The following is a 23,393-nucleotide window of genomic DNA, read 5'->3' as shown; positions in this document are numbered from 1 at the left end:
AGCACAAGGAGTTACAGAGGGCACTAAAGGGTTACCCCAATCAAAGCTCACAGGAAATCCCACTTAGCATATGCATGCACATATTTCAAGTACATTTAATACACATGGCTTCCCCCCAAAATCATGGGAACTATCGTTTAAGAAAGCTGAGAACTGTGGCTCTGTGAAGAGTAAACCACAGTTCCCTGGATTATTTGGGGGAAGAGAGGATGGAAGCATGCAAGCCCAAATCTTGTGCATGCTTGCTTCTATAATGTGAACCATGGTTTAGTGTTACATCTGAAGCACGTTTCTGTCTGACAGAGACAGGAGACCTTCACAACTGTGTGGTCAAAAGAACTGTGTCACTGATGCAAATTTAACAGTAGACTTGCAAGAGGGGGCAAGAACAGTTCTTTTGTAAATATCAATTAGGAAAGTTACACCTCTTGATGCTGTAATAGTCCTGGAAAAACAAATCAAAGCTGCTGATGCCTGAGAAGAAGTTGCTGTTGCTTTATGATTTCTCCAGAGAGCGGCCTGCATTTGTCTCTCCCCTGTTTGATTTCTGGAGTGTGTGTGCATGTCTCCTGTCACCTTAATAAGCTGTCTCTTGTTACCGACCCGGTCAAATTGATTTTAAGGCAAGAATGTAAAAGGACTTCTGGGCCTAATCCTAAATTTCAACTAATCACTTGGCTGAAGCACTTATTAGATAGGGATATAGGTAGCCTGTGGCCCTTCCGCTGTTGTTGGACTACAACTCCCATCAGTCCTGGTCATAGGCCATGCTGGCTAATGGGATTTGGAGTCCAACAAGATCTGAAGGGCAGATGATTGCCATCTCATCCCAAAATGGTATGAGGGCTAGTCAGCTTCTTTGTACACCTCATACTTTTCTTTAAACTTTTTGTATCACTGAAAAGAAGAAAGAAACAATGAATTACTAACGTTTAATCATTTTCACACACCAGCAGCAGAACTGGGTCAACTTTAGTGTAAAAGCAACCTGTTGGACCAGACCAAAGGTCCAACAGTCTGTGGCCACTGAGGAAAAGATCAGGTGCTTCTGGCAAGCTCACCACCAACCTCCTCAGCTTTTCCATACACACACACGAGGGAAGAGGAAATTCAAGGCCAAATGGAGGTTCCATGTAGCTGTCATAGTCAACAGATGCTGATAAATACTAGGAAGACAGATCTATCTAACCCCCTCTCCCCTTTAATGCCATCTAAATTAATGTGGCAGTGAAGTAAGAATAAATGTGTGCCCAAAAAGCCATTTTGTGATTGCTTCTACTCAAAAAGGGCAAGATCAGAAATTTGGAACAGGATGAGTTTTTCTAGTATTTGGTCTACATGACCAACATATGGCTTTTGCCATGTAGATCAGGATGATCGCACATCAGAGCTGATTTTATGGATTGTCCCTGCCCAACAGATGAGAAAATAAAGTTTGAGCCTTCCACAAAAATAACTAGGTGGATTTGCATCGCATGGTGGCTATTCGGGTAAACACCCTCATATGTTACAACCGGTACACTACCACAACAATGAATCGAAAATAAAAATATTAAAAAGAGGGACTTTCCTTCCAAGAATGAGGGATAAATTTGGCTTGGAACTATTCTGTTTTATCTAGTATTTCACTAAGGTACCTATACTGAGGTTTTGGTAATACCCAAACTTACTTTTATGTCAAATGGTTTAACTGATTAAAAAAGCAAAGTGAGACAGCTGCCTATTCCTGCATTGCAGGGAATTTGGACTAGAAGATCCTCAGGGTCCCTTCCAACTCCAGAATTCCATGATTCTATGAATGTAACAAGTAAGCTGACTAGAGAGCAGTGAAGGGAGGTGGAGAGGATCTATCTATCCCCAGCTGCCCCCAGTTTTCAAGCTAGATTTAGCTAAGTGTATAAAGGGTTGGAGCCAAATCAATTTTTGCTTTGTGGTAACAAACCTTTGTGCACTTAGCTGGGAGTAAGCTCCACTAAACAAAGCATGCAATATTTTGCAGACTGCTATGTAAATTTCATAAATATGCCGAACAGGGCAATTTTATATGCCAACTAAGGTATGAAGAAACCATTTTATGTTGTCAAAGCAGTAATAAGTTTAAGTCTGATAAGAAAGAAAGTGTTGCACATGTTTATGTTTTCCCCAAAATCTCCAGCGCCCCCACAAAAAGAACTAGGAAGAAATCCCCCACCCTAAGCTTCAAATTTTCTGGAAGTTTTACATCCCTAGTTCAACAGCTTATTTCTTTGTACTGTGACAAAATGATTAGACTCATAAACCAAATTTTACTGTCAGACACAAAATAGACAACCTGAAGAAATATGCTGCCTTCCCTTTGCTTTGGTTATTCCACCAATGCATCCAGAATTTACGAACAAGAGCAAAGTCCCCTAAAACAAGAACATTTGGGGGAGGGGGAGGGGGAGGGGAGGGGAGGAGGGAGGTCACTAGGAAGAAAGATCTTCATGCATAAACAAATCGCTTTCACAACTGCATTCAATTCTCAACTTTCACAACTTCAAATTTAAAGTCAATGCCAAGTCTCACGTTCCGAATTGCAAATTACTTTTCTAAATCACTTAGCATCTATCCTTGAAATTTCACACGTCAACAGCTCATTAATATCTACAGTAAATGTAGCTCTCTGAAAAAGAACCACATTTTTTTTTCCAAAAACATTTTATTGAGACGGATAGCTAGCACCCAGAAATAGAGCCCCCTTCAATTACAATTTGGCAGAAGCTAACTTTGGTTTTAAAACATGACTACCGGAATTTATGGCCAGGCTGCAATGGAAGTGACTATTTTGAATAAGATTAGCTGTTCTTGATGGGGGATGCTTGGACAGTGTTTATAAATCAACAGAGGTGCTACTCAGTGGTTTATAATGGTCCACTTCAGACCATCTACCATCATCACATAAGCGGTATATTATGATAAACGCAAAACAGTGGCGGGAGATTAAAAGTAATAAGATCCACCCAGGGTAATGAATCCAGGCAGCACTGGCACAAAGTACTTCAAAAGTTTCATTTGACTCACAGCTTCTCGCTGCCCCCCTCCCATTATGCTTTCTATCTAACTCCTATCAGAAAGGAGAGATTTAAAGTTTACACAGCATAGCGAGGATCAGATTTACAAGTGGGACCAATATTCCATTCCTCCTTCTCGTATGCCATAACACCCAAGAATATTGTTTAGGATTTATGGATTTAAATTTTGAGGAGCAAATCCAAGTGGTAGTTTTCATCTTTTATTTCTCCAAATTTTAGTTTTATTTATTGATGGAGGCCTATCCCTGTCTTGCAAACGCTCTTAGAAGCAACAGGTAGCTGTCCAGCAAGTATAAATGAAAGTGGGAAATGTGTTTTATGCAATTCGATCTGGAAGGACTCAAAACACATAGCTACCGTAATGGTAGGGGGAAACATCCCATTGTAAGCTGCATTTCAATAGAAGTTGAGAATTATTAGATATGTTTTACTTACTCAAAGTGTTCAGACAGTGCTTTAGACAGTTGACAATTCTTAATACATTTTTCCAGGTCCATTTCTCACTTACCGGGAGACTGGAAAACCACTTGTTCTGGATAGGGTTGCACTCCCTCTGAAGGAGCAAGAGTGTAGCTTGGGGGGTACTCCTGGATAAATCTTTGTCATTAGAGGCTCAAGTATCCTCTGTGGGTATGAGTGCATTTTACCAACTTAGACTGTTTCACTAGCTGTGACCATTCCTGGACAGGGATAGCCTGATCATTGTAGTTTGTGCAGTGGTAACCTCAAAGTTGGATTGCTGCAATGCATTTTACATGGGGCTGCCCTTCGGCCTGGTTTGAAAGCTCCAGCTGGAGCAGAATGCAGCATATGGATTGCTGATGGGGGCATCTGGCAAACAACATGTGACACTATTGTTAAAGCATCTGCACTGGCTGCCCATCTACTACTCAGCCGGCTTCAAGTTCCTTGTATCAATTTACAAAGCCCTAAACAAGTTATGCCTGAATCCTTATATCCCAGCTCAGTCAAGGGATACAGGTGGCGCTGTGGTCCAAACCACTGAGCCTCTTGGACTTGCTGATCAGAAGGTTGGCAGTTCAAATCCACACGATGGGATGAGCTCTTATTGCTCTGTCCCAGCTCCTGCCAAACTAGAAGTTTGAAAGCGCACCAGTGCAAGTAGATAAAAAGGTACAACTGGAGTGGGAAATGCAGGCAATTAAGCCATCATATTTCCACAATAGTTAGCCGGTTTTTGACAGTAACCTTTTATAGTGTTTTTACTGTATGGCTTTATATGTACAATTGTTGTAAACAACTCTGATATTCTTTAGGAATAATGGTATATAAATAGATTTATTCACTGAAAATACATGCACAGTTTTGAAATCAGAAGGCTATTTTAAGTGTATTCAAGAACATGTAAAATAGGGTTAGGTGCTGCCTATGTCAGAGCCTTCCTACCAATTCTCTGCCAGTCCCAATTCAGAGAAGGGTGATATTCAGTTGTTATTCCCTCACAGGCTAATACCATGGCTAAGGAGAGATTTGCAGGCTCTCACACACTCTCCCGCAAATGTTCTCACTCCTGGAAGAGGTGAACAACTGACATATGAGAGTCCATGTTTTCCTACTTATTTATTTAAAGTATTTCTTATCCATCATTCATCACAAGGTTTCATACAACCAAGGAGATACTGAAAGGGGTGAGGGAATCTCACCCAAAAGCTCCAGTGTAAACTGCAGAAAAGGGGGATACTTAAACTCATTCCAGGGGAATATGTCTCAGATAATATCATGTTGTTTAGTGATCACAACAAAAATAAAGGTAAAGGTAAGGGTACCCCTGCCCGTACGGGCCAGTCTTGCCAGACTCTAGAGTTGTGCGCTCATCTCACTCTATAGGCCGGGAGCCAGCGGGTCACGTGGCCAGCGTGACAAGCTGCATCTGGCGAGCCAGCGCAGCACACGGAACGCTGTTTACCTTCCCGCTGGTAAGTGGTCCCTATTTATCTACTTGCACCCGGGGGTGCTTTCGAACTGCTAGGTTGGCAGGCCCTGGGACCGAATGATGGGAGTGCACCCTGCTGCGGGGATTCGAACCGCCGACCATGCGATTGGCAAGTCCTAGGCGCTGAGGTTTTACCCACAGCGCCGCCCGCGTCCCTACAACAAAAATAAATGTCCCTAAAGGTGTCATACAACAGTTAATACAAGGTGAAACCACAATCTGTTATGCGCAAGAAGACAAGCATTAAGTCCCACAACATGTAACAAAAGATGGCAATTAGTCAGAAGACTTACGAATCCACGTGGAGAACCCGCTGGCCACTTCTTGAACATGCGGCTGCTATGATAGATTCAGGCAAACCTGTAAGGGAGGGAGAAATGGGCACCACTGTTATACCAGACCAGCTGAGAGCTGCCCCTTCTGGCACATCCTCCCTACATTCAGAGGAAGGAATCACGAAGCTTTAAATGGGGGGGGGGGTTCCTAATATTTTAAAGTTCTCTTTTCCATCCCTGTTTACCTCATCTCCCCCACCTTTAGGCACACATTCCATCCAGGCAGAAGCACTCAAGAAGACCACAGAGCAGGAGTGGGGAAGGGCGATGCATGGGGAAGTTGAGTCCCAAGGGCTATATAAAGCAGTCCAGAGGGCTGCATTTGGTCCCAGGGCTCAAGGTTCCTCACCCTTGTTCTATGTGCACATAACAGGGTTGCTTTTGCTTCTGCAATGTAATGGAAAGCGACACCAAAGCTGTCTATCACGTAAGACCATAAAGAAGACCAAGCCGAAACCTTGTAGATGAGCTTTACGCAAGTTCAGCAAAATGACTCCATAATAAGATCAGAAATCGGTATGAAACCAGGAAGCGTTCTAATCTATTTCATATCTTCAGGTGCCCTTAAGGTAAAAATTCAGACTTTCAGCAACTTTTTAGTCATTTTTAAGGCCTACCATTTTGACAGATAGTGGAAGATTTAATCTCAGCTGGCAAAAGGGAGGGGGGGAGTTATGAAGGTTCAATGCAAGTTCCCAACATCAATGGCTGTTTTGTTGTGATGGAACACCATTTTAACACTTGGGTTTTACCCCAGGGTGGGGAGGAGAAAAAGGATTGCTATGCTAGGAATAGATGAAAGTTTATTTTGCCTAGTAGACAATTCTGAAGGCATTGGGAGTTTCACACCACGGGCCAGGATCCTTTTTCCTTTAGCAGTGTTTCAAACTTACACAAGTGTCCCCAGTTCTATGAGCCAATTAGCATATTGATTTCCATTGAAGAAACATTATTTGAGCGAAGCTTCCAGCTACTTTCGTTGACACATTGCCGGTATCTCGGAATGGTGCATTGCGACAGACAACGCCTGTAGTTTATGCTTGTTTGGCTACGCGAGCTTTTCAAATACCTTTAAATCTTAAAGCAATGCATACCAAGATTTCAAAATCACCATCTGTAATCAAGGAACAACCACCTTGCCTTTGCTACCTTTCATCCAGAAATCCCTATGAGCTATTTTACGGGTTTAATATAAAAGGCTTTTTGCTTTCAGATTTGAAAGTAATATTAATAAAATGTTAGCAGTTTATAATCTAGGAAATGAATGCTGGATGCAACTGTAAAGGAAAAGGAGGCAAAATTACCCTTTTCCAATTTGGTATGGGGCAACCTTCCAACTAAATTTGAGTTCATCTAAAGAGCTTTGACTTAAAACATTACCAAGAAGCATTTTAAATATTTAGCGATGAGCCTGGAAGTTGCAGATTCAAAGTTTGATCAAGAGGAGAAGAGTTAGTCAATAATATCACTGGTATATTGTTTAAACAACTAATAATTCAGGCCTCAGATTGGTCTTATACATCACTCTACCATGCTGTCCTAACCAAAATGGCAGCCAACACTGTATGACTCAAACATATGATCATGGTACTGAAAACAAAGTTTATTAAATGCCCATATGCTGGTGCAGCAAGCTGCTCACCATGGACACGGCCTCTAGATGAACAGGAAAGTATTAAGCAAACAGTGAATGTGGAAAAGGGGCAAAGGGTGCTTTTCCATATAGTGAGTGGGCAAGAAGATGCTATGACTTTACTTAGCATGCCAGGTTATCAACGTGCTGGGGCATGTCACCAGTTGTGGAAGCCCCAAAGATGCTGAGTCCAGACACTCACAGTGAGCCTGCCAGTCAGGAGCATCTTGAGCCAGAGACACCGAAACTGGGATTCCTGGAAGAACCAGCTCCCTTTACACCAGAGGCCCCATGCACCCCAGTGCCTGCTTGCAAGCACACACAATACAATGCAGGAGCTGATTGAGAGGCAACTGAGTGCTAGGCTGGAGGATTGCTCATCAGGAAGTGGGTGGAGCCTCAGAGGAGCATAGAAGGTCTGCTTGGAGCTGTCCAAGGTACTACAACTCCAACCTGACCAAAAAAACTCCAAAAAGCACCTGTTGTGGTCAGGGGTCACACTGACACCATACATCATCATCATCATTACTACAACTACAATTTATTACCCACCCTTCACCAGAAGATCCCAGGGCAGGTTACAACAATTAAAACACAACATTAATATTAAAGCATAATATAACACTATATGAGCAAAAATAAGGTGGGTCCAAAAAATACACATCTCAAGTGCCAAAAGCCAGGGTGAACAGGTGTGTCTTCAGCATTCACTGAAAGCTGTATAATGAAAGAGACAGATGCCTGAGCTTCTGAGGGCAGAGAAACTACCCTCAGATCTTAGTGCCCAAGAGGATCTGTAGGAAAGATGATGCTCTTTCAAGTATTTGAGACATGAGTCATTTAGGGCTTTGCACACTAATGTGAGCACTAACTAACAACCAGTTAAAGCTCTGTTACACCATGATTTCCCCAGAAAACTGTAGTTTGTTAAGTGTGCTGAGTTGTTAGGGGGCCCTCATAAAGCTACAATTCCCAACATTCTTAACAAACTGCAGTTCCTAAGACCTCAGCCCTTTTCCACCTGAGTACTCCTTGTCTTGTCACCCTAGCAATGTGGGGGCCACTGCACTAAACACTCTTCCTGACCCACAGAGCTGTAATAGGGTGCCCCCATGCCAGGTTCAGTGCACACCAGGGCTGCCTCAGGGCATCAGATGTTATTTTCACAGCCCAAAAAGGCATTAAGCTGCAGCATCTCCCACCCTACAAAAGGTAGATTAAGAAAGGGGTCCTGCAGACGGGTAGTATGCCAAACAGAAAACTGGTTTACACAATGGATCCCCCTTCCCCCCAAAAAAAGAAAACACTGACTGTGGCTCTGCAGGTGAGATATTCCTGCTAGTTCAGTAGAGTTGGCAGGGGTCACTATGGTCATCTAGTCCAACCCCCTACAATGCCGGAATCTTTTGCCCAACATGGGGCTCAAAATTCAACAGGTCACCTGGGACTGCACCTTTTTACTTATAAATTCCTGCCCACAGCCATCCCTGGGTGGGTTCAAACCACCAACCTTAACAGCCAGGCACACTGAACCACGGCGCCACAGAGACATTTCCATTATTCTGTAACACAGGGTTGGCAAAACTGTGGCCCTCCAGATGTTGTTGGAATGCAACTCATATCCCCCCATATCACTGGTGCTGCTGGCGGGGGTTGAAGGGAGCTGGAACCTAGCAACATCTGAAGGGCCACAGCTTCCTCAACACTTTTCTTATAAAATCTTCCTGGTGAGCCCTACAACAAAGTAGCAAATCTTTTTCAGGCCTCCAGGATTAATGTGTCTCAATTCTAGCTCAGGGATGGGGAAGTTGTGGCTCTCCAGATGTTGCTGGACTCCCATCAACCCCAGTCAGGATGTCCAGTGGCTAGGGCTGATGGGAGTTGTATTCCAGCAACAAATGAAGATCCACAGATTTCCTCACCCCTGCCAACCATCTCCACAGAGTTTTAGCTAACCTTGCATCACAAGCAAACAGAGCTAGAACTTAAGCCAATAACCTACTTCAGAAGCTCACAAATCTGTATAGCATTGAATAAAATAGCTGTATGACAATATGAAAAACAAGTTCACACCATCTAGTTTTGAGAGTTCCCCACCCCCCACCCTGTGCCAGATGCTTAAATATTTGCTTGCGTAAAATGAAGCCCACTTGCTGACAAAAATTTGAACTATGAAAACATTACAGCAGGAAATGCATTATGATGAAACTGAGGAAGATCATGCGCCCAAATATTCAGTAGTAATCAAAACATTTAAGGTTGTGTATGTATGACAGAGAAAGTGTGTGTGAGAGTGTGTGTGTTTTGCAGGGAGCTAAAACCGGCGCCCCCAATGTTTCACTTTGTACCTCATCTTTTGGTTAGTTTGCCATAATAGATTTTTAAAACTGTATTAGTATCTGGAATTGATTTTTCTTAACACTATACTTACATAAGATAAACATAAAATAAAGTACTACCACCACTCCCGGCATATCGAACAATAAATAATAGATTCCCCTGACAGGACTTTGATGACTGGGCAAAGCCCAAATGCTTTCAGCCAAAATCATATGGAGCCATAAATCACTCTTTATTTTATAGAATATTTCAAAATGGATCCCTGCTTTCTACCTTGAAAGTCATTTCATGTGTTATTTATAACTAGAGAAGACTAGAAAAAGAAAAGAGGGGGGAAATGCATGGAACCAGGAAATTTACAGTGACTCTTTTTTAAAAAAAAAGAATAACTTCTTTTTCAGAGACAGAAAAAGAGGGGGGAATAGATTTACTTGGGCACAAAGAAAGAGAACCCAAACTCTTTTCAGAAGGGAATGTGCTTTATCTGATAACTTAACAGATTTGCGGTTTAGTTTTACTAGTTATAATGCTAGGACTCTTGTCCTCATTTCAAGCTCTGGTTCCTGTGCTGGACAAGACGGTCAGATCAGGGTGAAGGGTAGGTGTAACCATGGACAAGTGGGGATGGACCCAGAGGAACAGAGCTGGTCATATCATAGTCCCAGAATATTAAGGACTCATCAAGGGAGGAGGGCTCTGGGGAGGGATGCAGTGGGATGCCTTTTCCATACCCCGTTCTGTCTCCCTGTCTTCTACCTTGGTGCTTCGTGCTCATCTTGTCAGCGGCTTTAAGGCCAGCTTCATCTCCGAATCTGGCTTTACCTTCAGAACTACCAGGGCCTGGCCCCAGCTTACTTTCCCAAGAGGAGCCTGCTGCCCCATCTGCTCCAGAAGTTTTGCTAATGCCTCTGCTGTCGTCTAGGTCATGGAGAAGTCAGAGTAAGCATGACCAGACAATGCAGGCTCAGCCTTCTCCAAGGAGTGTTTGTTTGCTTGCCCAGTCCAAGGAACAGCCTGATTTGCAGCATCAAGTTGTGCCTGCCCCATTCCTATATGATGGAATTGCAGGGGACATGTCACTTACTGGATCAACATCTTAGCTTAACTGGCTTTGCATGGAACCTACTGTGTCTTCTAACTCTTGCTTCTTCTTCTTTTTTACTATGTACCAATTTCAGCAATTAGGAATTTATATGCAGTATTCATATCTACAATCTGAGTTCAAGTTCTTCATTCAGTGAGAACCAGGACACAAGTGTTCCTCTTATACTACTTAAATTTCAGCAGTAACACAACAATGAATGCCATCACACATGCTGCCATTCTCTCACCCTTTCCGCATATTAACTCATGATTCACCATATGGTATGGTGAATACTACCCAAAATTTCATGAGGGGGTTGTGTGATTTATTAATACCACAAGAAACTGAAGACAAGTCTTGCATTTTCAACCTACATCCCTAGAGTTTAAAAGTTTTGCACTCTCAGAATCCAAACTTAGCTCCCCAATGAGCCCCATCAAATTCTACTTAAAAGGCTGCACTTAGGAATTACCTATTTATGTTCCAAAGTCAGCTAGTGTTGTGAGCTAGAACAGGAATGGGGAACCTCAAGTCTTAAGGTCCCAGTGCTGCTCCAGGCCACACACATACACTGAGCCACAACATTCATGAGCCCTGGCTTGCACTCTCCTTGAATTTTTCTGCCTGGCTACAATGCATCCTTAGATCAGAGGGGGGATATGTGAATTTGTAGAAACTAACCTTCTGTACATAGGGAAATTTGCATTCATTGTTTTGCCTATTTTTGCCTCTGGGTCTGCCTACCCCCAGCACACAGCTCCTGAAAGGGAATGTGGCTCTCAGACTGAGAAAAAAGTTCCCTCTTCCTGAGCTACAATATCTGACAGTAGCATTCAATAGTGAAAAACACAAACACTTTCAGAAGCATGCAGCTGGAGCTAATCAGCCCACTGATCACAATATTACCTTGTATTTAAGCCATAGGCGACAAGGAACTGAGTGAAGGCAACTGTATGAAATTCCATATATAAGAGTGAAAGGACTGGGAGGGAAGGGGCAGAACACTACCTCCCTCCTCTGCAACAAACAAGAAACACAGAGGGCAGTCAGGGGGCAGAATTCTCCATCCATCCTCTGCCAGTCCCCAGCAAACTAGTGTATACATACAGCGGTACCTTGGTTTACAAACTTAATCCGTTCCAGAAGTCCATTCTTAAACCAAAGAGTTCTTAAACCAAGGCGTGCTTTCCCATAGCAGCAGGGGACTCAATTTACAAATGGAACACACATGACAAGAAGCGGAACATGTTCTTATTCCAAGGCAAAGTTCACAAACCAAAACACCTACTTCCGGGTTTGCAGCGTTCTTAATCCAAGTTGTTCATAAACTAAGCTGTTATTAAAACAAGGTACCACTGTATTTCGCAGGCTAGTTACTTCTGGCAGCTTATTCACAAGTCTGTACTAATACAAGCATCCTTATTTAAACTGGAGTAACAAGAACTTTGGTGGTACCAATGTACCACCAAGGTAAAGAGGGCCACATTTCCTAGCAGGCAACCTTCTGGGGGCCACATGTCAGTGGTGGGTGAGGCAACATATCTGACTCTTATCTTTACACTATAGGCTACATTCCAACTACACAAAAGTCAGAGGCTTCTACATGTACATCTCTCCATATGTAAAGGAGGCATTCCCTGGGGAGAGTTCTGAGGGTCAGAGAGAAAGGCTTGGAGGTGCCAGACGAAGGCTTCTCATTGCCACTGTTTACTTTCTGCCAGGAGCCGAGGACTGGGTAGGAGGCAAAGATCAACTGTGATGCTGCTGTTAGTAAACAAAGTCCTAAATGACTTGGGGTTATATTTAATGTCCATCATACTCAGAGCAGACACACTGAAATTTATGAACAGGACTAACTTTGGTCCTGTTCAATGGGTTCACTCCAAGTAGAACTTAACTGGATACAACCAGTGCGGCTGAAGGACCTGAGAAAACGCTGGTCTAATGCCAATGTTTTGTCCCAGAGATGAGGAACTTGTGGCCCTCCAGATGTTATTGGACTACAACTCCCATCATCCTTGACCACTGGTCACAGAGGAACATTTGGAAGGCTATATTCACTTTCCTAGGCTAAAGTTCTCCACTGCTGACCTAGGCGAATGGTGGGCTCTCCCCCACAAAAATATTCGGGGAAAGCTAGAGCATCCCCAAATGACGGCTGTCTGACTTCTGGATTTCCTGTACCGAGCAGGGAGCTGGACTAGACGGCATGCGAGGTCTCTTCTGTGTCATTTATCTCCCAACTTCAGACCCAAATTCATAAAATGGGAAGCATTATGACCAAGCTACCTACCAACCACACAGGACTATTTGGAAGGTGAGGAAAAGTCTGTTGTGGAACATTATTTTAAATACATTCACATACAGCAGTTATTTGATATACACAGAGCACAATTATTAACAGAACGTCTCCATCCAAACACACACACACAAAATTCAATTCATTATGGCATTAGCTTTTATGGACTGAATATTGTTGTTGCTACTCATTAATCACCTTCCACATTATGAGGCACAAAAATTTTATGAGGCACAAAAATAACAGAAGATGAAAAAAAGAAACAATACAAAGTGGACACCTATAGCAGATACCTATTCATCCAGCTGAGAAAGCTTGTCAGAGCAAAAACGTCTTCAATTGTTTCCAGAAAGTGCAGGTGGGAGGCACCTGTCATATCTCAACAGGAATGTCACGGCACAGAACAGGGCAACCACAGTGAAAGCCCTGCTCCATGTTACTGTGGAGTGGGCTTCCAATATCTTTGAAACTTGAAAGAGAAGCTCTCCTGAAGACTGCAGTGGCTTACCAGGTACATAAGGGACAATGCATTCTCTCAAGATCCAACAGAGAATCTTAAATGAATAAGAAGCCAGGGTGAGAGGAAGGAGATTGTTAGGGTCTGATGCACAAGCAGCTGTGATACAGAAGAAAAATACACATGGGGAGGGGGCCAGGGGAGAAGTGAACACAAGGTGAAGCTACATCCTTCATACCTTTATACACCTTTATTCTCTTCATACACAGAAGAGACCTCGCATGCCGTCTAGTCCAGCCTCCCTTACCTTTCCCGTCCCCGACTTGGCCACAGTGATCCATGCAACAGTCATCTCCAGGCTTGACTACTGTAATTCGCTCTATGCGGGGCTGCCCTTGAAGCTGTCCCAGAAACTCCAGCGGGTACAGAATGCTGCAGCGAGGCTCCTCACGGGGTCTCTGCCATGGGAGCATATTCACCCAGTGCTTTTCAAGCTGCACTGGCTCCCAGTGGAGTACAGGGTCAGATTTAAGGTGCTGCTTTTGACCTTTAAAGCCCTTCACGGCCTAGGACCCTTGTACCTACGGGACCACCTCTCCCGGTATGCCCCACGGAGAGCCTCATGGTCCATAAATAGCAATACCCTTGTGGTCCCGGGCCCTAAGGAAGTTAGATTGGCTTCAACCAGAGCCAGGGCCTTTTCAACTCTGGCTCCGGCCTGGTGGAACGCTCTGCCTCATGAGACCAGGGCCCTGCAGGATCTGATTTCTTTCCGCAGGGTGTGTAAGACAGAGTTGTTCCGCCTGGCCTTTGGCTTGGAGCCAATTTGATTCTCTCCCTCTCTCTCTCTCTCTCTTTTTCTTTTCCTTCTCCTCCTGCGATGAGGCTACATTTTAATATTTTAATGTTCCATTATTTTAATGTTGTATTTTATTTTTGTTTTTAAGTTGTAATCATTCTTCTTGTTTTTATTATTGTTTGTAAGCCGCTCTGAGCCCGGCCTTGGCTGGGGAGGGCGGGGTATAAATAAAAAAATATTATTATTATTATTATTATTATTATTATTATTATACACAACCTCTGGCCGTGGCCAGCAAGAGTTAACTGGGATTCATAGAAGCATAAAACTGTTGAGTTAGAAGGCATCAAGAGGGCAATCTAGTCCAACCCCCTGCAATACAGAAATCTTTTTGCCCAATATGGGGCTCAGATCTACAAACCTGAGATTAAGAGTCTCATGTACTACTGGGATTGCCACTTTTACTTCTGGTATGCCTCCTATGCAATGTTACAACAATCAGAATTTCAGCTGGTAAAAACTTTTCCATCACTTCATCTGCAGGCTAGGAAAAAGCTTCACCTGCTTTTACTCATAACAAGACTTGGAGGCCTTGCAAAAAGGGAGGTGGACAACACTAGCTCAAAACCTTGATTGTCTGTAGAATGTGTGGCTACATGGAAGCAAGCAGCTTGTTTTCAGCTTCAGTTTCCTCTTTGTAAAGACAACCACAAAAACCCAGATGGAGGTACCCTGGGTGAGAGGCAGGGAAGCAAAGAACTCCCAGGGTGAAAGACTGGGAGAAGAAGAAAAAGCTCCAAGTGAGAGCTGGGAGGCTACACCACCTTCTGTGTGAAACAAAGGTTAAGTGTTGCTTTTGAGGGAAGACTCTGCATTTTCTTTTCTCTGTCTAGGTTTTTATTTAGATTGGTTTCTTTTTGCTTTATTGCATCATGAAAAGGTTTTCTAAAACCCTTTTTAGAAACACACACAACCACAACCAAACCTCAAAAACAATAATTACCTTGTGAAAGTGAACACAAGGACTTCATTGCACAACTCATAAGGTGGTGTGCAAATTGTTATTTTTACTAATAATAATTATACTGTATTAAACATAGGAATTATACCAATTAAGAGCTGTTTGGCAGTGAGGTGTCTGCCTCAAGCAATGGCTGTCTTTTGCTGGAGGTGTTTAAGCAGAGGCTGGCTGGCCATCTGTAACAGATGCTGTAGTTAAATGCCTGCATCAAGCAGAGGTTGGACTAGAGACCTCCAAGGTCCCTTCCAATGCCATGATTCTATGACGTGGCCTTAACAACATAGTAAGCCACAGTTTGTCACAAACTATGGTTTAATTGTGAGTGACTCCCTGTGCGGCTCTACAACTGCATTTTTATATTGTGAACTGCCCTGTGATCTGCGAATGAAGGGTGGTATTTAATAAAATTTATTCATTAAACAAATTTAATAATTTCACAAACAAGCCAATACTATGGCTTGCCATGTCACCTGAACGCTGACCGCAAGCCAAAAACAAACCAAGGTTTATTCTCAGATACTCCTATCTGATTGTTCCTTTGGGATGAAGGGTGGGGCATAAATTGGATAAGTAACAATAATGATATCAAACAGGCAGGAAAGCTGAAGTATTTGAGAAGCCCTATATTTAATGAACAAGGGGCTTTCCCTGAATCTACCAAAGCCGATTACATGAGCAGTGGAGCAGACCCCCTCAGGAGGCGGTGGACTCTCCTTGGAGGTTTTCAAGCAGAGGTTAGGTGGTCATAGAGGCTTTACAGTATTTCAGATTCATGTGCTGCAGAGGGTTGGACTGGATGTCCCTCAGAGTTCCTTCAACTTTAAAATCCTGTGAACAGGCATTTCTTAAAATAGGTTACTGTGTTTTTAGGAAGATGGGGCTGCAATCCTAACCTCACTTACCTTGGAGCGAGCCTCCACTAGTTGCCCTTACTTCTGAATAGGCTGCACCATTGGGAAAGGGGCGTGAGGTAGGGAAAAGGCAGGGGGCAACGGAGGGCAGGTAAAATGGGGCCGGGGTCTCCCCTGTGCGCCTCATTCCTGCTGCCCCAAAGCCCATCTCTCCTCCATACTCACTCCAGCTTCTCACTTCCCAAAGACCGGCCACCCGTCTAATTCCCACGTTACATATACACGCGCGTAACCCTACCCACCCAGCCCTTACCCGTTCCTATGACCACCACATCAAACTCCGAGGGCAGGTTATCCGCCATCTTGGGAGGGGGAAAGCGGCCGCTGTCATACGGCAACGCCCCGCCCCTCCGCCCCGCTTGCGTGTCAGCTCCTGGCGGAAGTGAAGCTGCGAGCTAGCTTCGGGCACCGGCCGCTAAGGAGCGGATGTTGTTGGCGGGGGTGGCGGTGCATTGTGGGTGATGTAGTCGTCCGGCTAGGCTCACGAAACACCGTTTTACCTGGTAAAAAAAACCTCTCTCCCAGGTAAAGGGAGGGAGAGAGGCGGGAACTATTATTTATTAAATGTAAATGTTCACCTGAAGAGCACAGGGAGCTTTACAGTATAAATACAACACCATACTAAGCAGTGGCGTAGCGTGGGTTGTCAGCACCCGGGGCAAGGCAAGTAATTTGCGCCCCCTAACCCGTGGATTTGCGCCCCCTAACCCGTGGATTTGCGCCCCCTAACCCTAACCCCCAGATGTTGCGCCCGGTGCGGCCGGCCCCCCTGCACCCCTCACGCTACGCCACTGATACTAAGGTAACGAAACAAAACAAAAAAACAACAACCCAATAACACTATGAAATGTCATGAATTAATGTGGCGCCAGATACTCTGGCCTCCAAATCCCATCAGCCGCAGCCGGGATGGTCAATGGGCAGGGATGATGGGAGTTGTAGTCCTGCAACGTCTGGCGGGAACTTTTTTTGCATACAGTACTTACCTTTATAAATAACCATCAGTTCGCAGCCCGTGAAAAAAGCGTGAAAACTGAACCTCTCTTCGGTTAATGTAAACTAAAACTATGCTGCTCAGTGTCGGTTTGCTTGGGTGGAATTTTGCTTTGCTTTTTAAAAAATGTTTTATCTTAGAGCCACCAGATTTCTGGATTGTCACAAACCACACAACTTTTGTTGACGCTCCTTACCTGCAGTGGTATAAGGGAAAAATAATATTGCCAGAAGCAAAGTTCCTTTCTTTCTTTGCCTTCTCCATGCATACGTAAACGAAAAAAAGTTAATGTCTATTCAAATCATGGGCTGTTTTATCAACCATCGCTGCTGTTTCAAAGGGTTGCCAAGTGTATGTTTCGTGTGCATTTCAGCTCTTGACTGAATTTAGGGGGAAGAAGGGCAGACTGATACAGAAAAATTCAATCTCATATTTTATGTAACAAAAATGAGTCAAATAATAAAAATTTTGGCTTGATACATGACATAACTAATCAATATTATAATAGCAATCAAAAGAACCATTAAAGTTAGAAGATAATGAGAATATAATGACTTCAGTAAAAAATGGGTTTTGTAGCATTCTTCCCCACCTATGGGGCACTTTGATACATTGGAGGAGACTTTGATACAAAGTGTAAATTGTATGAGAATGGTAGTTATTTGCAAAAAAATAATGAAAAATCATTTTTATTGTGAGAGATCATAATCAACCTTACAATTTGCTTCTTAAAATCTAAATTATGTATCAAAACTAACAGTGTTTCACATATACAGTGGTACCTCAGGTTAAGTACTTAATTCGTTCCGGAGGTCCATACTTAACCTGAAACTGTTCTTCACCTGAAGCACCACTTTAGCTAATGGGGCCTCCTGCTGCTGCTGCGCCGCCAGAGCACGATTTCTGTTCTCATCCTGAAGCAAAGTTCTTAACCTGAAGCACTATTTCTGGATTAGCGGAGTCTGTAACCTGAAGCGTATGTAACCTGAAGTGTATGTAACCTGAGGTACCACTGTATCATAGACTTTATGGCAGGTTTTCTTAACAAAACATCAAAACTTATATTAATCTTTCCTCAAACACCTATCCATTTTTTTAAAAAAAAAACTTTGGAAAAACTTAAAAAGTATAAAAACTCACATTAGGTAGTCAAAAAATAGTAATTTAAACAAAAAGCTTATAAAAAAGAAGATAATTACTTGACGTTTAGCTTCTATTGCACATTATATCCACTTAAGTCAATAGAAAAAGTATAAAGAGATGATGTTCAAGATGTGCCCTTTGGGAAATTTGGTTTTGGCAAAGGCAAAACAACACCCTTAAAATCAACACTTGCCTTATCTTCTACAATGGGGAAGACAAACATACAAGATCTTGGGTTTTTCCAGAGATGGACTTTGGCCACGTAGTAAACAACAGGTTTTTTTTTTCTTTTCAAATTTAATGAGTTGAGAGATTTCATACAAACTTGTATATCGGGTTAGGGTTATGTGTATCAATGTGCCCCGTGTCTTAGTGTATCAAAGTGCCCCAACAGACATTTTCCAAAAAACTAACAATTATTACTAAAACCACTGAACTTATTTGAAAATCATGTGTAATCCTGATTACCTGTACTGAGTGAAATAATTTACCTTTGGTATTTAAAAATCTTAACTAAACGACGTAAAACAGTGTTGGAACACTTTTACATTTCATGTAATTTTTTAGTTGGCCAAGCTAAAATCACACCTACTCTCATCAAACGCCAACAGCTAACTGGCGAGCGGTGCGGTCGCAACTTTTGTACTGACACCTGTATAGACACGTTTTAGTGCTGTTGCGACACGAATGACATTTCTCGATATTGAAATATTGTCAGTGTATCAACGTACCTCATGCATCAATGTGCCCCACTTCCCCCTACTGATTTTATTAATTTGTTTCATAAAATTTATACACTGCTTGATTATTATTATTATTATTTTTAAAAAATCAACATCAAAGCAGTTTTCAAGAAGATAAAACAAGAATTCAAGAAAATCATGCAAAAGTAAAAATGCCAAAAAGATTAAAATTACTTCAGCTTCCTGAGCATTTAGGTAGGCTTGTGGAACAAAAACATTTTTAGCAGGCACTGTAAAGAGTGCAGTGAAGATACCCGCTTGATATGAATAGGCAGGGATTTCCAAAGAGTAGGTGCTGCCACACTAAACAACTGAGTTCTTACAAATTGCCATTACCAGAACTTTTCTGCAGTTCATTATTGTCTGACTTCACTAGCTCCTCCCCCCCCACTCCACCCTTACAACCCGTCTGTTGTCATCATTATTAATCTTATTAGCTGCTTCTTTTTTACAAAAACAATTCACAGTGACTTGTATAGGGAAATAAATAACATACATTAAAACCAGCTTAAAGCGAAACAAATAAAAATCAAAAACATTCATATTTTTTTTAAGAAAGATCAAAGCATCCGACCCTCTGACGGAGGCCACAGATAATTAAAAGCTAAAGTCCGGGGGAGGGGGGGTTTCTGGGTGCCTAAAGATATACAGTGGTAACTCTACTTTTGTTCACCTCTGGTTACGTATCCTTTGGGATACACACGCTGTTAACCCAGAAGTATTTTTCTGGGTTTCGCTGTGCACGCATGCACAAAAGCGGTGTAATGCCACGCGCACATGCACAGAAGCAGTCCCTCTGCTTGCAGAAACCTTGGGATCCAACCAGAGCTCCCAAACGGATCCCATCCGCAACCGGAGGTACCACTGTATAATGATGGCGCCAGGCAAGCCTCCCAGTGGAGAGCATAGGGATGCCTAGAAAGTTGAAGTAATTTTAATCTGTCTTAATATTTTAACTTTTGTATGTTTTAAAGTATGGTTGTGAATTTTTCCTGATTGTATTGTTTTATCTTTCATAAACGGCTTTAAGGGTTTTTTATTTTAAAAAAATCAAGCTCTGTATAATTTTTTATATGGAAGTAAATAAATAATAAATTCCACAGGTGGAGAAGTATTCTACTGTGTATGCCAAGTTATATGCACAGATGCAGGTTTTAAACATTCTGTGTTCCAATTACTATAATTGAAAGAGATACATCTCACCAAAATGTGCCCAGATACCCTATGCACCTTCTTCTGCTGCTGCTGCTTGCGTGCTTAATGAATATAGATGGTCAACTTTAAGGCCTCTGAAGCTCTCCTTTTTTAGTGTTCTTTATCTTTACACGCCTAGACACGCCTTCAAGCAAAAGACTCCTTCAAATAGATAAGGCATGTCCATCAGGTTGATCGCCTGGGTTCTCCAGGTCGATTGCAGGAGTTAAAAGAGAGATTGCCAGGTTGCTCCTGAACGATTGTGATGCGCTATGTCCTATCAGTGTGGACATAGCCAGAGCCAGTGTGGTGTGGTGGTTAAGAGCGATAGACTCGTAATCTGGTGAACCGGGTTCTCGTCTCCGCTCCTCCACCTGCAGCAGCTGGGTGACCTTGGGCCAGTCACACTTCTTTGAAGTCTCTCAGCCTCACTCACCTCACAGAATGTTTATTGTGGGGGAGGAAGGGAAAGGAGAATGTTAGCCGCTTTGAGACTCCTGCGGGTAGTGATAAAGCAGGATATCAAATCCAAACTCTTCTTCTATCGGCGTCATTGGTGTTGCTGTTAAAGGTTTTATTCCCTTTGTCTGTGGCAGAGTTGGAGGGAAGAAGAAATGGGTGCGGACTGTAGGGTGAGCGATCTAGAAAAAAACCTAAACAACTCTGGCTTCCCTCCCTAAAAAAAGCTCAATGACTTTGGGCAATGACAATGAGTAGATCACTGCCAGTTTTATTATACTGGGAGTAGATCGCAGTCTCTAAAGAGTTGGACATGGCTGAAATAGAGGACTATCCTCTGCAAAGTAGGACCCATCATGACCCTGCTAGGGAGTATGCATAGGATTCCAGTCTTACGCTCCTGATCCCTGTGCTACATCGGCTTTTCTTTACCATTGCATAATGTAATGGCATTCCGAATAGCTAAGCTACAGCGCAGCGGTAGAAAAAACATGTGCTTTCCATGCAAAAGCTTCCAGGTTTGATCCTTAGTGTCTCCTGGTAGGGCTAGGAAACATCCCCTATCCAAGACCCTGGAGAACTGCTGCCAGTTAGTGCCAACAATAGTGCCAATTAGTGCCAATTAATAGCTGCTGGGAGTCACAAGCAGGGAAAGTGCCATTTGACTCAGATCACGCTTGAGGGTTTTTTGCATTGGTGGCAAGCTGTGAGAACAGGATTCTGGGTTAGGTGGACCTTTGGCCTGATCCAGTAGGACTCTTATTGCATTCCAGTAGATGGTGTGACTCAGTCTAAGGCACCTTTCTATGTTTTCCTATGGGAATCTCAGATCAAAAATGATCCCTGTTTAATCATCTCATGCCGTCCATGTTCTTCAATCTTCACGGTTAGGAAAGTTTTCCTGACTGAAGGCCTGCCTTGCTTGCCAGTAGCAGGATGTTGTGCTAGCTGCGGCTTAGCAGGCCTGGGCCTCCGAAATGTGTGTGAGGAAATACTCAAGTCTTAACACCCGACATCATAAGGGGTAATAACCTGACTGGCAGCCCATTAACGCCTTGTTATAAGCCCCTTGCTTATTCACAAGAGAACACAAAACCACTAATGGAAACCAGAGACCACTTCAGCCTTAGGAATCTGTTAGGCACAGTTCGTCTAATGCACAGTCCTGTTGTCAGGCTGGCTAGAAACCTCAGAGACAGAAAAAAACAAGGGGATTTCCATCTTGATAATAATAAGAATAATGTAGAAAAGGGTAACAAACCAAAATGACCAGAGGGCTGGAGCTCAGTTAGCAGCATATTATTTAATTAATAAATTCTCTGACACAACACCACTTAAGAAAGGGAATTAGACAAATAAGATTGTGCAATTGAACTTTATAGTTGTCAGTGGATTAGAAGCCTATTTTGGCACCAGGGATGTATTATATATATACACACACACACAAAAACACACACACACACATAGTAATGATAATAAGAAATATAAGCGGTCTCTTTGTATCATCACCTATTGCAGAAGTAGGCAACCTCTTATCTGCCAAGGAAAAACATCAAAGGCAGATTTAGGGGAGCATGACTGGTTCAGCTGCAACTATGATGTAGAATGGAAGACGAGAGACTGGGGGGTACCGAATTTTGGCATTGCACGGGGCACCGCTAAATTTGAGGCCCCAATGTCTGCCATGACAGCATTTGCAAGTGGAGGCAAGGGCACTACTTGGAACTAGAAGTGTCATGGATTTATCAATCTGGAATACAGATCAATGTGCTTCCTTTTTTACCCTGTCTAGAATCCCCACTCTCCTTGGAAGCAAGCACCACTGCTTTAACTCTCAAATAAGTGTACAGAGGATTATTCATCTACAGTATTTAAATTGCAACTAGCCAACCATTCTGGAGAACAAGCAAAATGAGTTTTATTCTAACTTTAGTTCACTATACCCATGCACATGTGCACACATGGCAGAAGTATACCGATTTGTCCTCAAACTGCTAGTAACTTTTTTTTAACACCAGAGTAGTTTATTTATATAGAATTTAAATCCCTCTGTTTGCCATCAATGGTCTCGAGACGGCTTTCAATGGTGCACCACAATAAAAACACAATAGCAAAACAGCAGTAAGGCCACAAAGGTAAAAATAACAAAGCCAGTCAATAAAACTGCCAATATCCATTACAAGGATTTCAGTTGGTTAAAATGAGGGTTGAAAACCTGTGGCCCTCCAGATGTTGCCGAAGTATAGCTTCCCACTCCCTAACCATTGGTCATGTTGAGTGGAGTTGATGGGAGTAAAGAGTTCAGTAGCAGCCCTGCCCTAAGCCTTGCTCTTTGGACTGAGCAGCAGAGGTCAATCTTTTCCAGGCCTCCACCACTGATATGTCTTGCCTCTTCCTCAGGGATGGGGAACCTGAGGCCCTCTAGATGTTGCTCAATTCCCATCCCTGAGCTAGAGACAAGACAAGCCAATGGCAGACGCCTGAACAAGATTGGTCTCTTTGTTGCTCAGACTAAAGAGCAGGATTGATTAAGAAGCTTTTGTTGCAGGGGCATGGAAACCTCTGGCCCTCCAGGTGTTGTTGGACAACAACTCCCATCGACATCAGCCAATGAGCACGGATGATGAGAGTTGTAGTCCAGCAACATCTGGAGGGTGGTAGGGGAATATGAGAGTTGCAGTCCAGCCACTGAGCCACAAGAGGGAGGTATCAGCATCCCCATGGGAACCCCAAAGTTTGTTGCAATACAAATTACACACAACACACAATCCCAAAATCTGAGGGGGCAACCCTTGAAAGAGAAAAAGCCAAATGAGGGCCAATCATGCTCAATAACTACTGAATTTTCAATGGCAGTTGGGAAAGTGGGGTGGGGTGTGGACAGAATGTAGTACAGTGGTACCTCGGGTTAAATACTTAATTCATTCCAGAGGTCCGTTCTTAACCTGAAACTGTTCTAAACCTGAGCTACCAC

General features: G+C 43.0%; 1 protein-coding gene across 1 annotated transcript in view; it reads right to left on the bottom strand.

Moving 5' to 3' along the window:
• CHM (CHM Rab escort protein) overlaps positions 1–16,254 on the bottom strand; it is a 72,243-nt gene extending 55,989 nt beyond the window's left edge. The window contains exons 1-2 of the mRNA XM_081848045.1: positions 16,140–16,254; positions 5,301–5,367 (exon numbers count right to left, since the gene is read on the bottom strand). Of these exons, the coding sequence (XP_081704171.1) occupies positions 5,301–5,367; positions 16,140–16,188 (116 nt within the window). The 5' untranslated portion in view covers positions 16,189–16,254. The remainder of the gene's footprint in view (positions 1–5,300; positions 5,368–16,139) is intronic.
• Between the last annotated feature and the right edge of the window lie 7,139 nt (positions 16,255–23,393).

This window comes from Podarcis erhardii, assembly GCF_964252035.2.
Source record: "Podarcis erhardii genome assembly, chromosome: Z".
Lineage (NCBI taxonomy): Eukaryota > Metazoa > Chordata > Lepidosauria > Squamata > Lacertidae > Podarcis > Podarcis erhardii.
The sequence above is the reverse complement of the archived record's forward strand: the minus strand, read 5'-3'. Positions and strand labels throughout refer to the sequence as shown.